The 13,628-nt window shown below is 46.2% G+C and overlaps 1 protein-coding gene across 4 annotated transcripts in view; it reads right to left on the bottom strand.

Annotated features, from left to right (window-relative positions):
• Positions 1-13,313, bottom strand: part of LOC143996700 (receptor-interacting serine/threonine-protein kinase 3-like) — a 51,812-nt gene extending 38,499 nt beyond the window's left edge. For 2 of the 4 annotated variants that reach the window (XM_077491925.1, XM_077491926.1), the window contains exon 1: positions 13,074-13,313. In XM_077491925.1, coding sequence (XP_077348051.1) covers positions 13,074-13,207 — 134 coding nt within the window. In that variant the 5' untranslated portion in view covers positions 13,208-13,313. The remainder of the gene's footprint in view (positions 1-13,073) is intronic. The other 2 variants (XM_077491929.1, XM_077491927.1) reach the window with 2 other exon arrangements.
• Between the last annotated feature and the right edge of the window lie 315 nt (positions 13,314-13,628).

Genomic DNA, 13,628 nt, shown 5'->3' with positions numbered 1-13,628 from the left:
ATATCAATGAATGGAGAGGGGTCCCAGAGCTCAGACACTGCAATAGATCACAGTGTGGTTTTTGTTGGGTGGAAATTTCTGCAGAGATTTGGGGAAACTCCATCCTAGGAAATTCCGGGGTGGGAGTATATAGTGACAGAACTGCTACAGCCCTGGAGTGATATGAGAGCAGCTGAATGGGAAGCTGTGACAGACGGTGAACTGACTGCAATCAGGTCCGGAATGTGTGAAAGAAAAGGGAAATACTCCATGTATGAGGAGCGCACACAGCTCATATGTAAAAGAGAAACTCCTAGAAAGTCATGGAAATTCTGGGGTGGGAGTACATAGTGACAGAGCTGCTACAGCTCTGGAGTGATATGAGAGCAGCTGAATGGCGCGTACTTGTATTTAAAATATTACAATTCATTGTAAACCCTTACAAACCACTTTGCCCTACAGGTAAGCCTAGATTAAGGCTTACCTGTAGGTCCAAGAAATATCTCCTAAACCTATACTGTTTAGGAGATATTTGCCCAAAGACAGGCACCGCTGTCTACGGCGCATGCACCGTAGACAGCGGCGCGCAGGCGCACTGAGCGCGGCATTTCCAACAACGGAGCTGCATCGCGTGTCGGCTCCCGTGCGCATGCACAGGGGTGACGTCATCGCAGCTCCGCCGAATGACAGCGGCGGAGCTGCGAGACCCCACCGAAAAGATGGATGCGCCGGACTACAGGGGACAGCGGTGACATCGCTGGCTCCTGTGTCAGGTAAGTGACACATAATGGGCTACTATGCGATGCATAGTAGTCCATTATGCTTTGCCTTTGCAGGGAATGAAAGAGGAAGTAAACCCATCAGGGTTTACTTCCTCTTTAGGCCCCATATACGTTTTTCCACATCACATCATTAATTAACCACTTCGCCTCTCACACCTTTTCACCCCCTATGGACCAGAGTAATTTTTACACATCTGCTATGGAGCTGTTTATTCAGCAATAACTTTCTAATAACTAAAGACAACAAAAGGAAATACATATATTGTTTAAGGACAAACAAGGCTTTTTCATGATATTGTCTTGCAACAATGATTTTTTTTTACAATCTTTATGAAATGAAATACTTGTATAGTGCACAATGCGAACTGAATCGCCTCTAGGCAATTAAACACAACAAATCTAAACAAAATGCACTTTTTTTTGAGCATTTTTAGTTTAAAAATAGTGCTACTGCACATCAAATGTGCAAATTTTTTTCCCCTTTAATTGGTCCAGTTTAAAATTACACTAAAATTATGATTCTGGTAGAAAGCATTGAAAAGGTTATTACAAATGAAATAGGAGTGTTTTTTTTTTTTTATTCAATTTTGAGCCTTTTAAAAAGAAAATGTGTAAATATATGTTAAATGTGTAAGAATATGAACTAAAAAAAAAAAAAAAAAAAAAAAAAAAAGTTTTAAATATTAATAGTCAATAAAATACAAACAAAAAAAAAAAAAAATCAGAAGCAAAATAATAAATAGAATACTGGTTGGGGGAAGCCTGTGTAATAAATTCTGACACAATCCCCTAAATGATTAGAAGGAAAAAATTGTGTCTCAGATCTCCCCAAAGGGGAAGAGACACTGGCAAATGGGGTAATCTGGGACACACTTTTTTCCTAGAAGTAAAGTAATAGTTGAAGCGAGAAGGAGACTAAGGGTCCTTTCACATGGGCCGGAGCGATCTCCGCTGTGCAGGAAGATGACAGGTCTGTCTCTGCACACTGCGCAGGGACAGACCTGTCACAGCACCGCTCTCCCTTATGGGAGATCGGGTGATGACGGACCGCAGTGTCAGTCGTCATCCAATCCGATGACGGATGGAAAAAAAATAGCATTTTTTGTACTCACTGTAAAATTATTTTCTCTGTAATTCACTGACCGACACAGCTCCTCTCTAACTAAATGGGTTGTATAGCCTGCCATTAGGAGAAACTAGGCAAAATTGTTACACAATACACAGAACTTTAGTCCTGCCCTGGGGGGGGGGGGCAGGCCCGGTGCTGGCAGGCCCCGTGCTATCAACCCTTCCCACTGCTCCTAGCAGCTGCAGTACGTCAACAACCAGTATAACGTAGAAAAAAAAAAGGAGGGGTGGGTGCTGTGTCGGTCGGTGAATTACAGAGAAAAGGATTTTACAGCGAGTACAAAAAATCCTATTTTCTCTTATATTCACCGACCGACACAACTCCTCTCTGTAACTAAAAATGGGACGTCCCCAAGCAGTGCCAAACGAGGGGTGGGAAAAAAAACAGCATAAAAAAAACCTCATCCACCATGGCAAGTGGGAACTAGTGAAACTAAACCTACAAACAAACATCAGCGTGTGGGAAAACACCACTATAAACTGGGTATCCTCAACAGGAGTGATCCCCAAGATCGCAACATTGCGGACGTAATGCAACAGTGCATTAACCAAAACAGTACTGCGTTTTTATCGAAAAACCAGGAAAAAATTAAATTGCAACTACACGGCCGCCTGCAAAACTTTGCGGCCAAAACAGGCATCAGCCGATGCACTGACGTCTACCTTATAGAACTTGGTAAACGTATGGACAGATGACCAGGTCGCCGACTTACACACCTGAGCGACAGACGCTTGGTGTCGGAAGGCCCAAGACATTCCGATTGCTCTTGTAGATTGGGCCATGACTGGAAAGGGAGGCACCTGCCCCTTCAAGGTGTAGGCTTGTACTACAATCTGTCTGATCCACCTGAAATGGTGGCCGACGAGACCGCCATGCTCTTCTTAGGACCAGCCACTGAAACAAACAGCGAGTCTGACTTCCGAAAGGAAGCTGTGGCGGACAAGTACACCTTCAGAGCCCTAACCAGATCTAGAGCATGAAGGGTCACCACTTTGGGGTGCTTCGGCTTAGGACACAATGATGGCAATACAATGTCCTCATTAATATGAAAGACCGAAACCACCTTCGGTAGAAAGGACTGCTGCGGACGCAACACCACCTTATCCCTGTGGATGACCAGATAAGGCGACTTGCAGGACAAGGCCACCAGTTCCGAAACCCTCCTGGCCAATGTGATGGCCACTAGAAAGACCACCTTCTGTGAAAGGGTCAGCAGAGGAATCTCCCTGATATTCTCAAATGGCGGCTTCTGAAGCACTGACAACACCCGGTTCAAATCCCACGGAGGTAACGGAGGACGCACCAGAGGGACTACATGTCGCACCCCCTGCACAAAGATACTCACTAATGAGTGAGACGCCAGGGGTCTTTGAAAAAAAAAAAAATAAAAAAAAAAAAAGACAGCCAGAGCTGAAGTCTGCCCCTTGATGGTGCTCAACGCCAACCTCTGGTCTACACCTTGCTGCAGAAACAGCAGGATCCTGGATACAGAGAAGGAGTGCGGATGCCACCCTTTCTCCTCACACATGGAGATGTAGGCCTTCCAAGTACGATGGTATATCTTCCTGGAAGAAGATTTCCGCACCCTCAGCATAGTTGGAATCACCGAGTCCGACAGACCCCTGTTCCTCAATACCTGGCTTTAAGGGCCAGGCCATTAAAGCCAGCGATGGTAAAGCAGGGTGAAGGATTGGACCTCGAGATAGGAGGTCCTCTCTCAACGGCAGTCACCAGAAATCTGACGACTCAGATAGTCCGCCTGCCAATTTTTTCACCCCAGGATGTAAATGGCCGACAGGGCCGAAACGTTTCACTCTGTCCACCGAAGTATGTGAGCGACCTCCCCGAGCAGTGGCTGAGCTTCTTGTTCCCCCTTGGTGATTTATGTACACCACAGCCGTGGCGTTGTCTGACTGTATCCTGGTCGGACGCCCTTGAAGGCACGTCGACCATGTGTGGAGGCACAGCCTGATCGCTCTCAATTCGAGCAGATTGATCGGCAACTTGGATTCTTCCATCAAGCAGAGGCCCTTAGCTGACTGAATCCCCCATCACTCCACCCCAGCCGGACAGACTGGCGTCCGTGGTGACCACCGTCCATTTCAGAGGAAGGAACGATTTTCCGGCCTGAATCACCGGGGACCTCAACCACCAGATCAGGGAGTCCCATTTTGTCAAGATCTCCTTCTACAGGACTCTGGTGTGGAACTGGGCATAAGGTACTGCCTTGAAGGAGGCTACCATGAGCCCCAGCACCCGCATGCATAAGCGAAGTGATGACCACTTGCGGTTCAACAGTAGTTTGACCGCAGATCTGAGAGTCAGCAATTTGTCTGAGGGGAGAAAAACCCTCGCTTACCTGGAGTCCAATAGTAACCCCAGGTACTCCAGGCGCTGAGTCGGTACCACCACCGACTTCTTTAGGTTCAACAGCCACACAAACGCTTGCAGGGTCTGCAAGGTGATCGCCACATCCTCTATTTCTGAGGCGGAAGAAGCTCTCAGGAGGAGATCATCTAGGTAACCCATGATCGCGATCCCACGTTGTCTCAACAACGCCAATACTGGAGCCAGTACTTTGGTAAAGACTCGGGGGGCTGATGCCAGGCCAAAAGGAAGAGCCACAAACTGGTAGTGGGCTTCCCCGACTGCTAAACGCATAAACTTTTGATGCCGAAGGCATATGGGTATGTGCAAGTAGGCATCCTGAATGTCCAAGGATGCCAGGAAGTCCCCTTGATGGAGTGCAGCGACTACTGAGCGAACTGATTCCACTCTGAACCTCTGCACTTTTACAAAGTGATTGAGGGCTTTCAAGTCCAAGATTGGACGTACCCCTTCCTTCTTGGAAACCACAAACAGATTGGAGTAGAACCCCTGGAAGCATTCCGATTCCGGAACTGGTACAATCACCCCTTGATTCAGCAAGTCCCTCACTGCCCCTAACAGGGCCTCCCGGGGAACCGGGGACACGGGTATGCTGGAGGGGGAAGAATCTGTTTGGCGGCCAAGAGAGAAACTATCTTGTAGCCTGTAGAAATCAGGTCGCAGACCCATTGGTCGGATAACCAGGAGGTCCAACGGGCTGCAAACTCCCGAAGGCGACCCCCCACCCGAGATGTGGGTGGGGGAAAACCTTCATGCGGTAGCACTTTTGTTCGCAGGCTTGTTAGGCTTGTGGTTCCAGGGACGCTTCTGACCATCCATGGACGTCCTGTCGGGCTGGGGTCTTTTGGCCAAGCACCGGGCGGACTAAAAAGCCGCTTGTGAGTGGAAAAGGAGGGCCCTTGCCTGCGGCATGGCTCCTTAGCCTTCCTGGCCTGTGGGAGTACTGTACTCTTACCACCCGTGGCATTTTTAATAAAGTCATCCAAAGACGCTCCAAAGAGCCGGTTGCCAAGGAAGTGAAAATCCGTCAGGGCTTTCTTGGATGCCTGATCCCAACAATAGTGCCTGTAGTCCCTAGGAGGTTCCCAGATGCAGAGAGGAGAAAAAACTGTCAGCAGCAGCAGCTCTAACAGCGGTGCAACGGTCTGCAGAACAGCTTCAGCGTTCAACACAGAGCCATCCAGTGTCCCTCACACACAGGGAACACAGGAAGTAACAAGAGAAAGCACATTGCAAGCTGTCACAAGAGGCCAGCGGTGAAGAAAGCATTTAGGCTTTCACAAAATGGCTACCAATGTAATCCATAGGAATCCTAGGGAAAATGGCTGCTGAAGCTCCCCAGGGGAATCTACAGCTTTCCCAAATCCAAGATGGCCACCGGAATGGCGCCATGAGGTGAAAAGAGCAAAAATAAAAACGTACTGACTGCTGACACACAGACAACCTCCACAAAACTGCTATTTTGTGACCCTCAGACCTGGACCAGGACTGAACAGCAACCGCACAGAGCCCCACAGGTGAGAAACAGCGACCCGCACACACACACACACACACACACATACACACATACACCGCCCGCAGCGCATGCAGACACCCCCCTCAGAGGGGGAAAGGAGGGGTGATAGGGACTTGGGAGAGAAGATAAGGAGGTGAGGTGGCCCCGGAATCGACCCTCAGGGAATGCCCAGCTGCTCCCCCCACCGAAGCAGGGAGAGCCGTACTTACCAGTCCTGAAGAGCTGGGAGACATTCCGTTGTAGCCAACTCCTGATCAGTACAGGGAAGGTTACTGGCTCGGTATACTGTGATCCAGACATCAGTAGGTCATATGTATACCCCGGAGCATTGAAGCTCAGCGACCATCTCTGGAGCATGACTTATGTCGTGGCCTGCCGAGCCGTAGCTGCAGCCTGCTTACGCTCGATGGCTGGACTGGGGAGACTACAAGGATTTCATTAACCAGCCTGTCACCCAGCCGGCAGTTGATAGAAGATCTCAGGATCTCTCATCTTGCGCAAAAAGCAGCAAACCTGCAGTAAAAACCATGGACCACGAGGCTCGCAGGGTTTCCTAGGTCATTCTCCTTGCTAGGCAAAATAAAAACTGAAGCTGCTAGGAGCAGTGGGAAGGGTTGATAGCACGGGGCCCGCCCCCCTGGGGCAGGATTAAAGTTCTCTGTATTGTGTAACAATTTTGCCTAGTTTCTCCTAACGGCAGGCTATACAACCCATTTAGTTACAGAGAGGAGCTGTGTCGCTCGGTGAATATAAGAGAAATAGCTTTTTCCTCCGTCACACTTTTTCGGATCGGAGCGGCTTGAACGTCAGCGGACATGTCACCGCTGACATCCGACTCTCCATAGAGCTCTATGGAGCATCCATTCAGGTCCGCCTGAAAAACTGACAGGCGGACCTGAACGGATTGTCCGTGTGAAAGGACACTTAGGAGTTAATTAGGGCTGATTAGCATAAACTAAGGGTTAATAATGGGTTAAACAGAGGAACAGTTGATGTAAAAAAATAAAACCTTTTTTGTACTTGTCAGGTTGCTTTAACTAAGTCACCTGCAGATCTAACTTTATACCTTGGATCTGTAAATGAATGAACAGAAAGATACAAATGTAACAAAATGTTACTTTGTATCTTTGTACAAATGGGGTCTGGAGCAGTGTTGTTTATAAACAATGATAGACTGCTTTTTTTTTGACAGCTAGAGCTGCCAACTTTTTCTCTTAGTATAGGGTAATGCCAGCTCTAATTAATCATAGCTGACAATTACTGTATACTGGGAGGGGGGTCCCAGAAGCAGGGCAAAGAGACTGGATGTGCTACACACATCCAGTATACAATGATTAACTTTTTTGGGCATGTGTAGCAAGCCCAATCTCTGCACAACATTAAGGGACCTTTCCTGTGTGCCAGCCGTGGAAGGGGAGGGATTTGGAAAAAAAGCAGTAACATTAGGTGGCTGAACCATGGTTTTACCACCCTCCATCAACCCACCTGAACTGTAACATTACAGCCAGGACAGGGCTATACACATGCCGCAGCCACGCTTCATGGCTGCAGCATTTTTATAGGGGGCACTGCCTGTCAAATTTGTCCACAGCATTTAGTAGGGCTACATTGCAAGCACGAGCTAAACAGTCTGCTCTTAGTTGCCGCATGGTCCCCCAATGTAAAATTGCTGGTTGGCACTTCCATGTATATTATGGGAACTTATAAGGCCTCATGCACACTGCAGCTCTCATTTGACATACATTTATATTCTGCTCAATGAATGTGAATGAGCCCTAAAACAATGTTTCATCTAGGGTTTGCTAGTCTTTTAAATAATATTATTATTATTATTATTATTAATAACTACTACTACTAATTATTAATATTATTAACTACTTAAGCCCGGACCATTTTCCAGCGAAAGGACCAAGCCCTTTCTGCGATTCGGCACTGCCTCGCTTTAACTGACAATTGTGCGGTCGTGCGATGTGGCTCCGAAACAAAGTTGGCGTCCTTTTTTTCCCACAAATAGAGCTTTCTTTTGGTGATATTTGCGGTTTTTATTTTTTGCACTATAAACAAAAAATAAAAAAAAGAATTTTGAACAATAAACGCATTATTTTTTACATTTTGCTATTATAAATTTCCCCCAAAAAATATAAAAAAAAAAACTTTTGTTTCCTCAGTTTTAGGCCGATATGCATTCTTCTACATATTTTTGGTAAAAAAAAAAAACCAAAAACAACAAAACGCAATAAGCATTTATTGGTTTGCACAAAGTTATAGCGTCTACAAAATAGGGGATAGTTTTATGCCATTTTTATTAATAATTTTTTTTACTAGTAATGGCGGCGATCAGCGATTTTTATTGTGACTGCGACATTATGGCGGACACGTTGGACAATTTTGACACATTTTTGGGACCATTGGCATTAAAGCGGGGTTCCCCCCTAAAGTGGAACTTCCGCTCATCGGAACCCTCCCCCCCCCTCCGGTGTCACAATTGGCACCTTTCAGGGGGGAGGGGGGTGCAGATACCCGTCAAAGACAGGTATTTACACCCACTTCCAGGCATAGACTCCCACGGGAGTCTATGCCTCTTCCTGTCCCTGCGCGCTGTCTGCTGGGACACACACGGGTTCCAGAGACAGCGCGGACAATTCCTATTGCGCTGCGTGACTCGCGCATGCGCAGTAGGGAACCGGGAAGTGAAGCCGCAGTGCTTCACTTCCTAATTCCCTCACCTAGAATGGTGGCGGCAGCAGCCGAGAGATCGATCGGCCTCGGTTTTGCTGGACCCCGGGACAGGTGAGTGTCCATTTATTAAAAGTCTGCAGCTGCAGTATTTGTAGCTGCTGGCTTTTAATATGTTTTTCCACAGTGAAATCCCGCTTTAATGCACCGATTCCTGTAAAAATGTCACTGGCAGTGAAGGGATTAACCACAAGGGGGCAGTGTAGGAGTTAAGTGTGTGTTTTTTTTAACTGTAGGGGGGCGTGGCTTGGCGTGCGACATCACTGATCGTCTTTCACTATAACAGGGAACAGACGATCAGTGACAGGCTCAGTAGGAAGCACGAGGAGAGGTTTACACAGACCTCTCCTCATTCTTCAGCTTTGTGACCCGATCGCTGGACACCGGCGGCGATCAGGTTCGCAGGTCCCGCAGCCACAGTCATGGAGCCCAGGACCGGGTCGCGAGTGCGCCGCCGGGTGGCACGCTCGCGACCCACGGCTGGGCACTTAATGAGCCACGTACAGGTACGTGATTGTGCCCAGCCGTGCCATTCTGTCGACGTACATTGGCGTGAGGTGATCCTTAACCACTTGCTTACTGGGCACTTAAACCCCCCTCCAGCCCAGATCAATTTTCAGCTTTCAGCAGTGATGCACTTTGAATGACAATTGCGCGGCCATACAACACTGTACCCAAATAAATTTTTTCCCCACAAATAGAGCTTTCTTTTGGTGGTATTTAATTACAGCTGGGAGTTTTATTTTTTGCTAAACAAACAAAAAAAGATGCAAAAAAAACAAAACAAAAAAACCCATGTTTAATAGTTTGTTATGCAATTTTGCAAACAGGTCATTTTTCTCCTTCATTGAAATGCGCTGATGAGGCGGCACTGGTGGGCACTGATAGGCACAGATAAGGCGGCACTGATGGGCACAGATAAGGCGGCACTGGTAGATGACACTGATGAGCACGGATATGTGGCACTGAGGTGCAGCACTGTTGAGGCAGATTGTGGGCACTGATAGGTGGTACTATGGGCACTGATAGGTGGCACTTTTTCCCCATACTTTAGGTGGCACTGGCAGGGGGCAGATGGGCACTGATGAGCTGGCCCCAGCTCGCCGTGATCGGGACTGAAGTCCCTCTCACGGCCGCTGATTACCGGCTCTGTTGTGGTGATCACATGATCAGCTGTCATTGGCTGAGAGCTGATCACGTGGTAAGGGGTCGGGATCGACCCCTTGCTCCGATCTGTGATCAGGCGAGTCTCAGACTCGCTGATCACAGGGCGCGCAGGCCGCTCGTGCACGAGACGACATCAATAGACGTCGTCCCGGCAAAGCAGGTCCTCGCTGTAGCCGTCATTCAGGTATAGAGTGGAGCTCTAGCGGTTAAGGACGCTTAAGGACTGGCCACAGTACATTTACTGTGGGGTGGCCGGCATGGGCAGGCTGGATCAGATACAAGGACGTGATCCAGCCTGTTCCAGGTTAGGGTCATGCTCCGCCGGGCACAGCGGATTGTGGATCCTGGTACGAATACTACTACTTATTAGTAGTAATAATAATAATCATATTAATAATAAGATTATTAATATGATTATTATCCAAGATTTATATAGGGCCAACAGTCTGTGCAGCGTTTTGAAATATAAAAGAAGACGTTACAAGAGAATTAGGAGGACCCTGCTCATGAGAGCTTACAATCTAAAAGGAGGGGCAAGTGATACTAAAAGGTAATAAATGTGGGGATGAGTTAAACAACAGAATTTTTTTTTCTTTTAGGATATTGTAGAGAGGGATTGGAATCCCTGTCAGGTTTTTATCTCCGTCTGTGCCTGATTAGACTTCATGTATTTTTCAGCTGCCTCTGAACTCTCCTCTATGTTATCTTATCAGTACATGTACACAGGGTCGTTTCTAGTTGATTCTGGGCAGTTGAGCTTAGAAGCATTTTTTGGAAAGCCAAAAAAATGCGTTCAGGATGGATGTTCAGAGGCATTTGAAACGCAAAAAAAATGCCTCTAACAGCTTGGACATGCCTGTAAACGCAGTAACTCGCGCTTAGCCGCATTTCGTTTACAGGCGTTTTTCATGGAGATACATTTTGAAAAAAAATGCTTCTAAACTCAAACGCGGCTAAATGCGACATGTAAACGCAGCAAAACGGTAACTGTCAAGTTAAATCATTCAGGAGAGGTTTCAAAACGTCCCGTGTACATTAAGCCTTAGGGAGGTTCACCCTCTCTATTTGTCCCGTTTACCAACATCTTCGAAAGTGAAAGTACATTTTGGGTTGTCATCGGAACAGTAATAGAGGGGTAATTATCCAATAGAAACATTAGTTCTGGTGACAACCAGGGATGCCCTCACTTTGGAGGGATTTCCTCTCAATTCCTGTTTTGGCTATAGGACAAGAAGTGAAGGGAAGTCTCCCCAATGGGACATGGATGGCATAGATGGTTATAACCTTTCCTTACTCTAATAATCTAAAATTATTAACAAAAAAAGTTTTGCCTTTAGTTCTACTTTAACCACTTAAGGACAGCCGCATGTAATTCTACGTCGGCAGAATGGCATGAACGGGCACAAGCACGTACCCGTACGTGCTTGCCTTCAAGCGGGTGGGGGGGTCCGATCGGACCCCCTCCCGCTGGCTGCGGCGGTCCGTTTAGCTTCAGGAGCGATCCGGGGTGAGGGGATGGCCATTGGTTTCCTGGTGAATGAGAAGCTTCCCCTGCCTGTGTAGTGTTTTTATAGCATTAAATACCCCCATATACTACCAAATAAAGATTTTAACCCCCTGATTGCCCCTACAGTTAACCCTTTCACCAGCAATCACCGCATAAGTGTCACTGGTGACGCTGGTTAGCCAGTTATTTAGGTTCCCCGTCAGGTTTTTATATAGCGTCAGGGACCCCCATATACTACCTAATAAAGTGTTTAACCCCCTGATTGCACCCACACGCAAAGCATACACCTCCCGTAGTGGTATAGTATCTGAGCAGATCAATATCTGATCTGATCAGATCTATACTAGCGTCCCCAGCAGTTTAGGGTTCCAAAAAAAAACACATTATTAGCGGGATCAGCCCAGATACCTGCTAGCACCTGCTTTTTGCCCCTCCGCCCAGCCCACCCATGTGCAGTATCGATCGATTACTGTCACTTACAAAACACTAAACACATAACTGCAGGGTTTGCAGAGTCAGGCCTGAGCCCTGCGATCGCTAACAGTTTTTTTTGGTAGCATTTTATATTTAAATCCTGAAGGCAGTGCTTGGTTTTCGGGGTCCCATACGTGGCTAGGCTCCCAAAAAGTCCCCCACATGTGGTATCCCCGTACTCCGGAGAAGCAGCAGAATTTATTTTGAGGTGTAATTTGACTTATGCCCATAGCATGTGTGAGCAATATATCATTTAGTGACAACTTTGTGCAAAAAAAAAAAAAAAAAGTTTGTAACATTCCCGCAACTTGTGGCAAAATATAAAATATTTCATGGACTCAATATGCCTCTCAGTAAATAGCTTGGGGTGTCTACTTTCCAAAATGGGGTCATTTGGGGGGGTTTTGTGCTATTTTGGTATTTTATGGCCTTCGAAACTGTGATAGGTAGTGAGGAGTGAAATCAAAAATTTGCACCCTTAGAAATCCTGAAGGCAGTGATTGGTTTTCGGGGTGCCGTACACGGCTAGGCTCCCAAAAAGTCCCACATATGTGGTATCCCCGTACTCAGGAGAAGCAGCAGAATATATTTTGGGGTGCAATTCCACATATAACTATGGCATGTGTGAGCAATATATCATTTAGTGACAACTTTTTGTAAACTTTTTTTTTTGTGTCATTATTCAATCACTTGGGAGAAAAAAATAAATAAATATTCAATGGGCTCAACATGCCCCTCAGCAATTTCCTTGGGGTGTCTACTTTCCAAAATGGGGTCATTTGGGGGGGGGGGGGGGGGGGTTGTACTGCCCTGCCATTTTAGCACCTCAAGAAATGATATAGGCAGTCATAAATTAAAAGCTGTGTAAATTCCAGAAAATGTACTCTAGTTTGTAGACGCTATAACTTTTGCGCAAACCAATAAATATACGCTTATTGACATTTTTTTTACTAAAGACATTTGGCTGAATACATTTTGGCCTAAATGTATGACTAAAATTTAGTTTATTCGATTTTTCTTATAACAAAAAGTAGAAAATATATATTTTTTTTCAAAATTTCCAGTCTTTTTCCTTTTATATCGTAAAAAATAAAAATCACAGAGGCAATCAAATACCATCAAAAGAAATCGCTATTTGTGGGAAGAAAAGGACGCAAATTTAGTTTGGGTATAACATTGCATGACCGCGCAATTACCAGTTAAAGCGGTGCAGTGCCAAATTGTAAAAAGACCTCTGCTCCTTAGGCTGACAATTGGTCCGGGGCTTAAGTGGTTAATGGAGACAGTAGAAGTTCTATTTTTTGGGGCGGAGGCGGGATAGGTTTCCCTGAAGAAAGGAGTTTTCAGGGTTCACCAAGAAAAACAGTGTTCCAGAAGTATCTTGTTAGGACATACCTATGGCCTTCTTGCACCACTTTCAGCGCTACCTCCATTTTCAACGTCTGGCTCCATCCTCTATAGACGTTCCCAAATCCTCCACATCCCACCATCTCAAGCCTCTCCAGATCTCCGGGTGGGAGAAGCAGCATGTTGGAGCTCTGCAGACAACACAATAACTGAGCTGTTCCAGGCGTGGAGAGCTTTACTGATTGCTGTGGGGTGGAGACCAGAATCTATAGAGGAAGTCACGCTGCATGTCCACAATTACACAGTGACAGCACACAGGGAATTTCTGCTCTTGCTTCACTGATGTTTGGCTTGTTTAAAGTCTTTTATTGCATTCTAAAGGCAATGACTTTGCTTTGGTGTGTTTTTTTTTTTTTTTTTTTTGTTTGTGTGCACAAGAGATTCCTGCATGGCTCAAACTATCCTTCTACAACTAAAGCTGGGTATACACACTGCGTTTTTTTTGTTTTTTTTCCCAATTTTTTTTGTTCAGTTGGCAGGCTGAACGAAAAAAAAAAAAAAAAAAAAAAACGGGTTTCCCCATCCACAAAAGTGAGGTGGTTG

The sequence above is a fragment of the Lithobates pipiens genome, unplaced genomic scaffold (assembly GCF_037356315.1).
Source record: "Lithobates pipiens isolate NorthernLeopardFrog02 unplaced genomic scaffold, aLitPip1_a1.2 Scaffold_19, whole genome shotgun sequence".
Taxonomy (NCBI): domain Eukaryota; kingdom Metazoa; phylum Chordata; class Amphibia; order Anura; family Ranidae; genus Lithobates; species Lithobates pipiens.
This window is presented reverse-complemented; position numbering and strand designations above follow the sequence as displayed.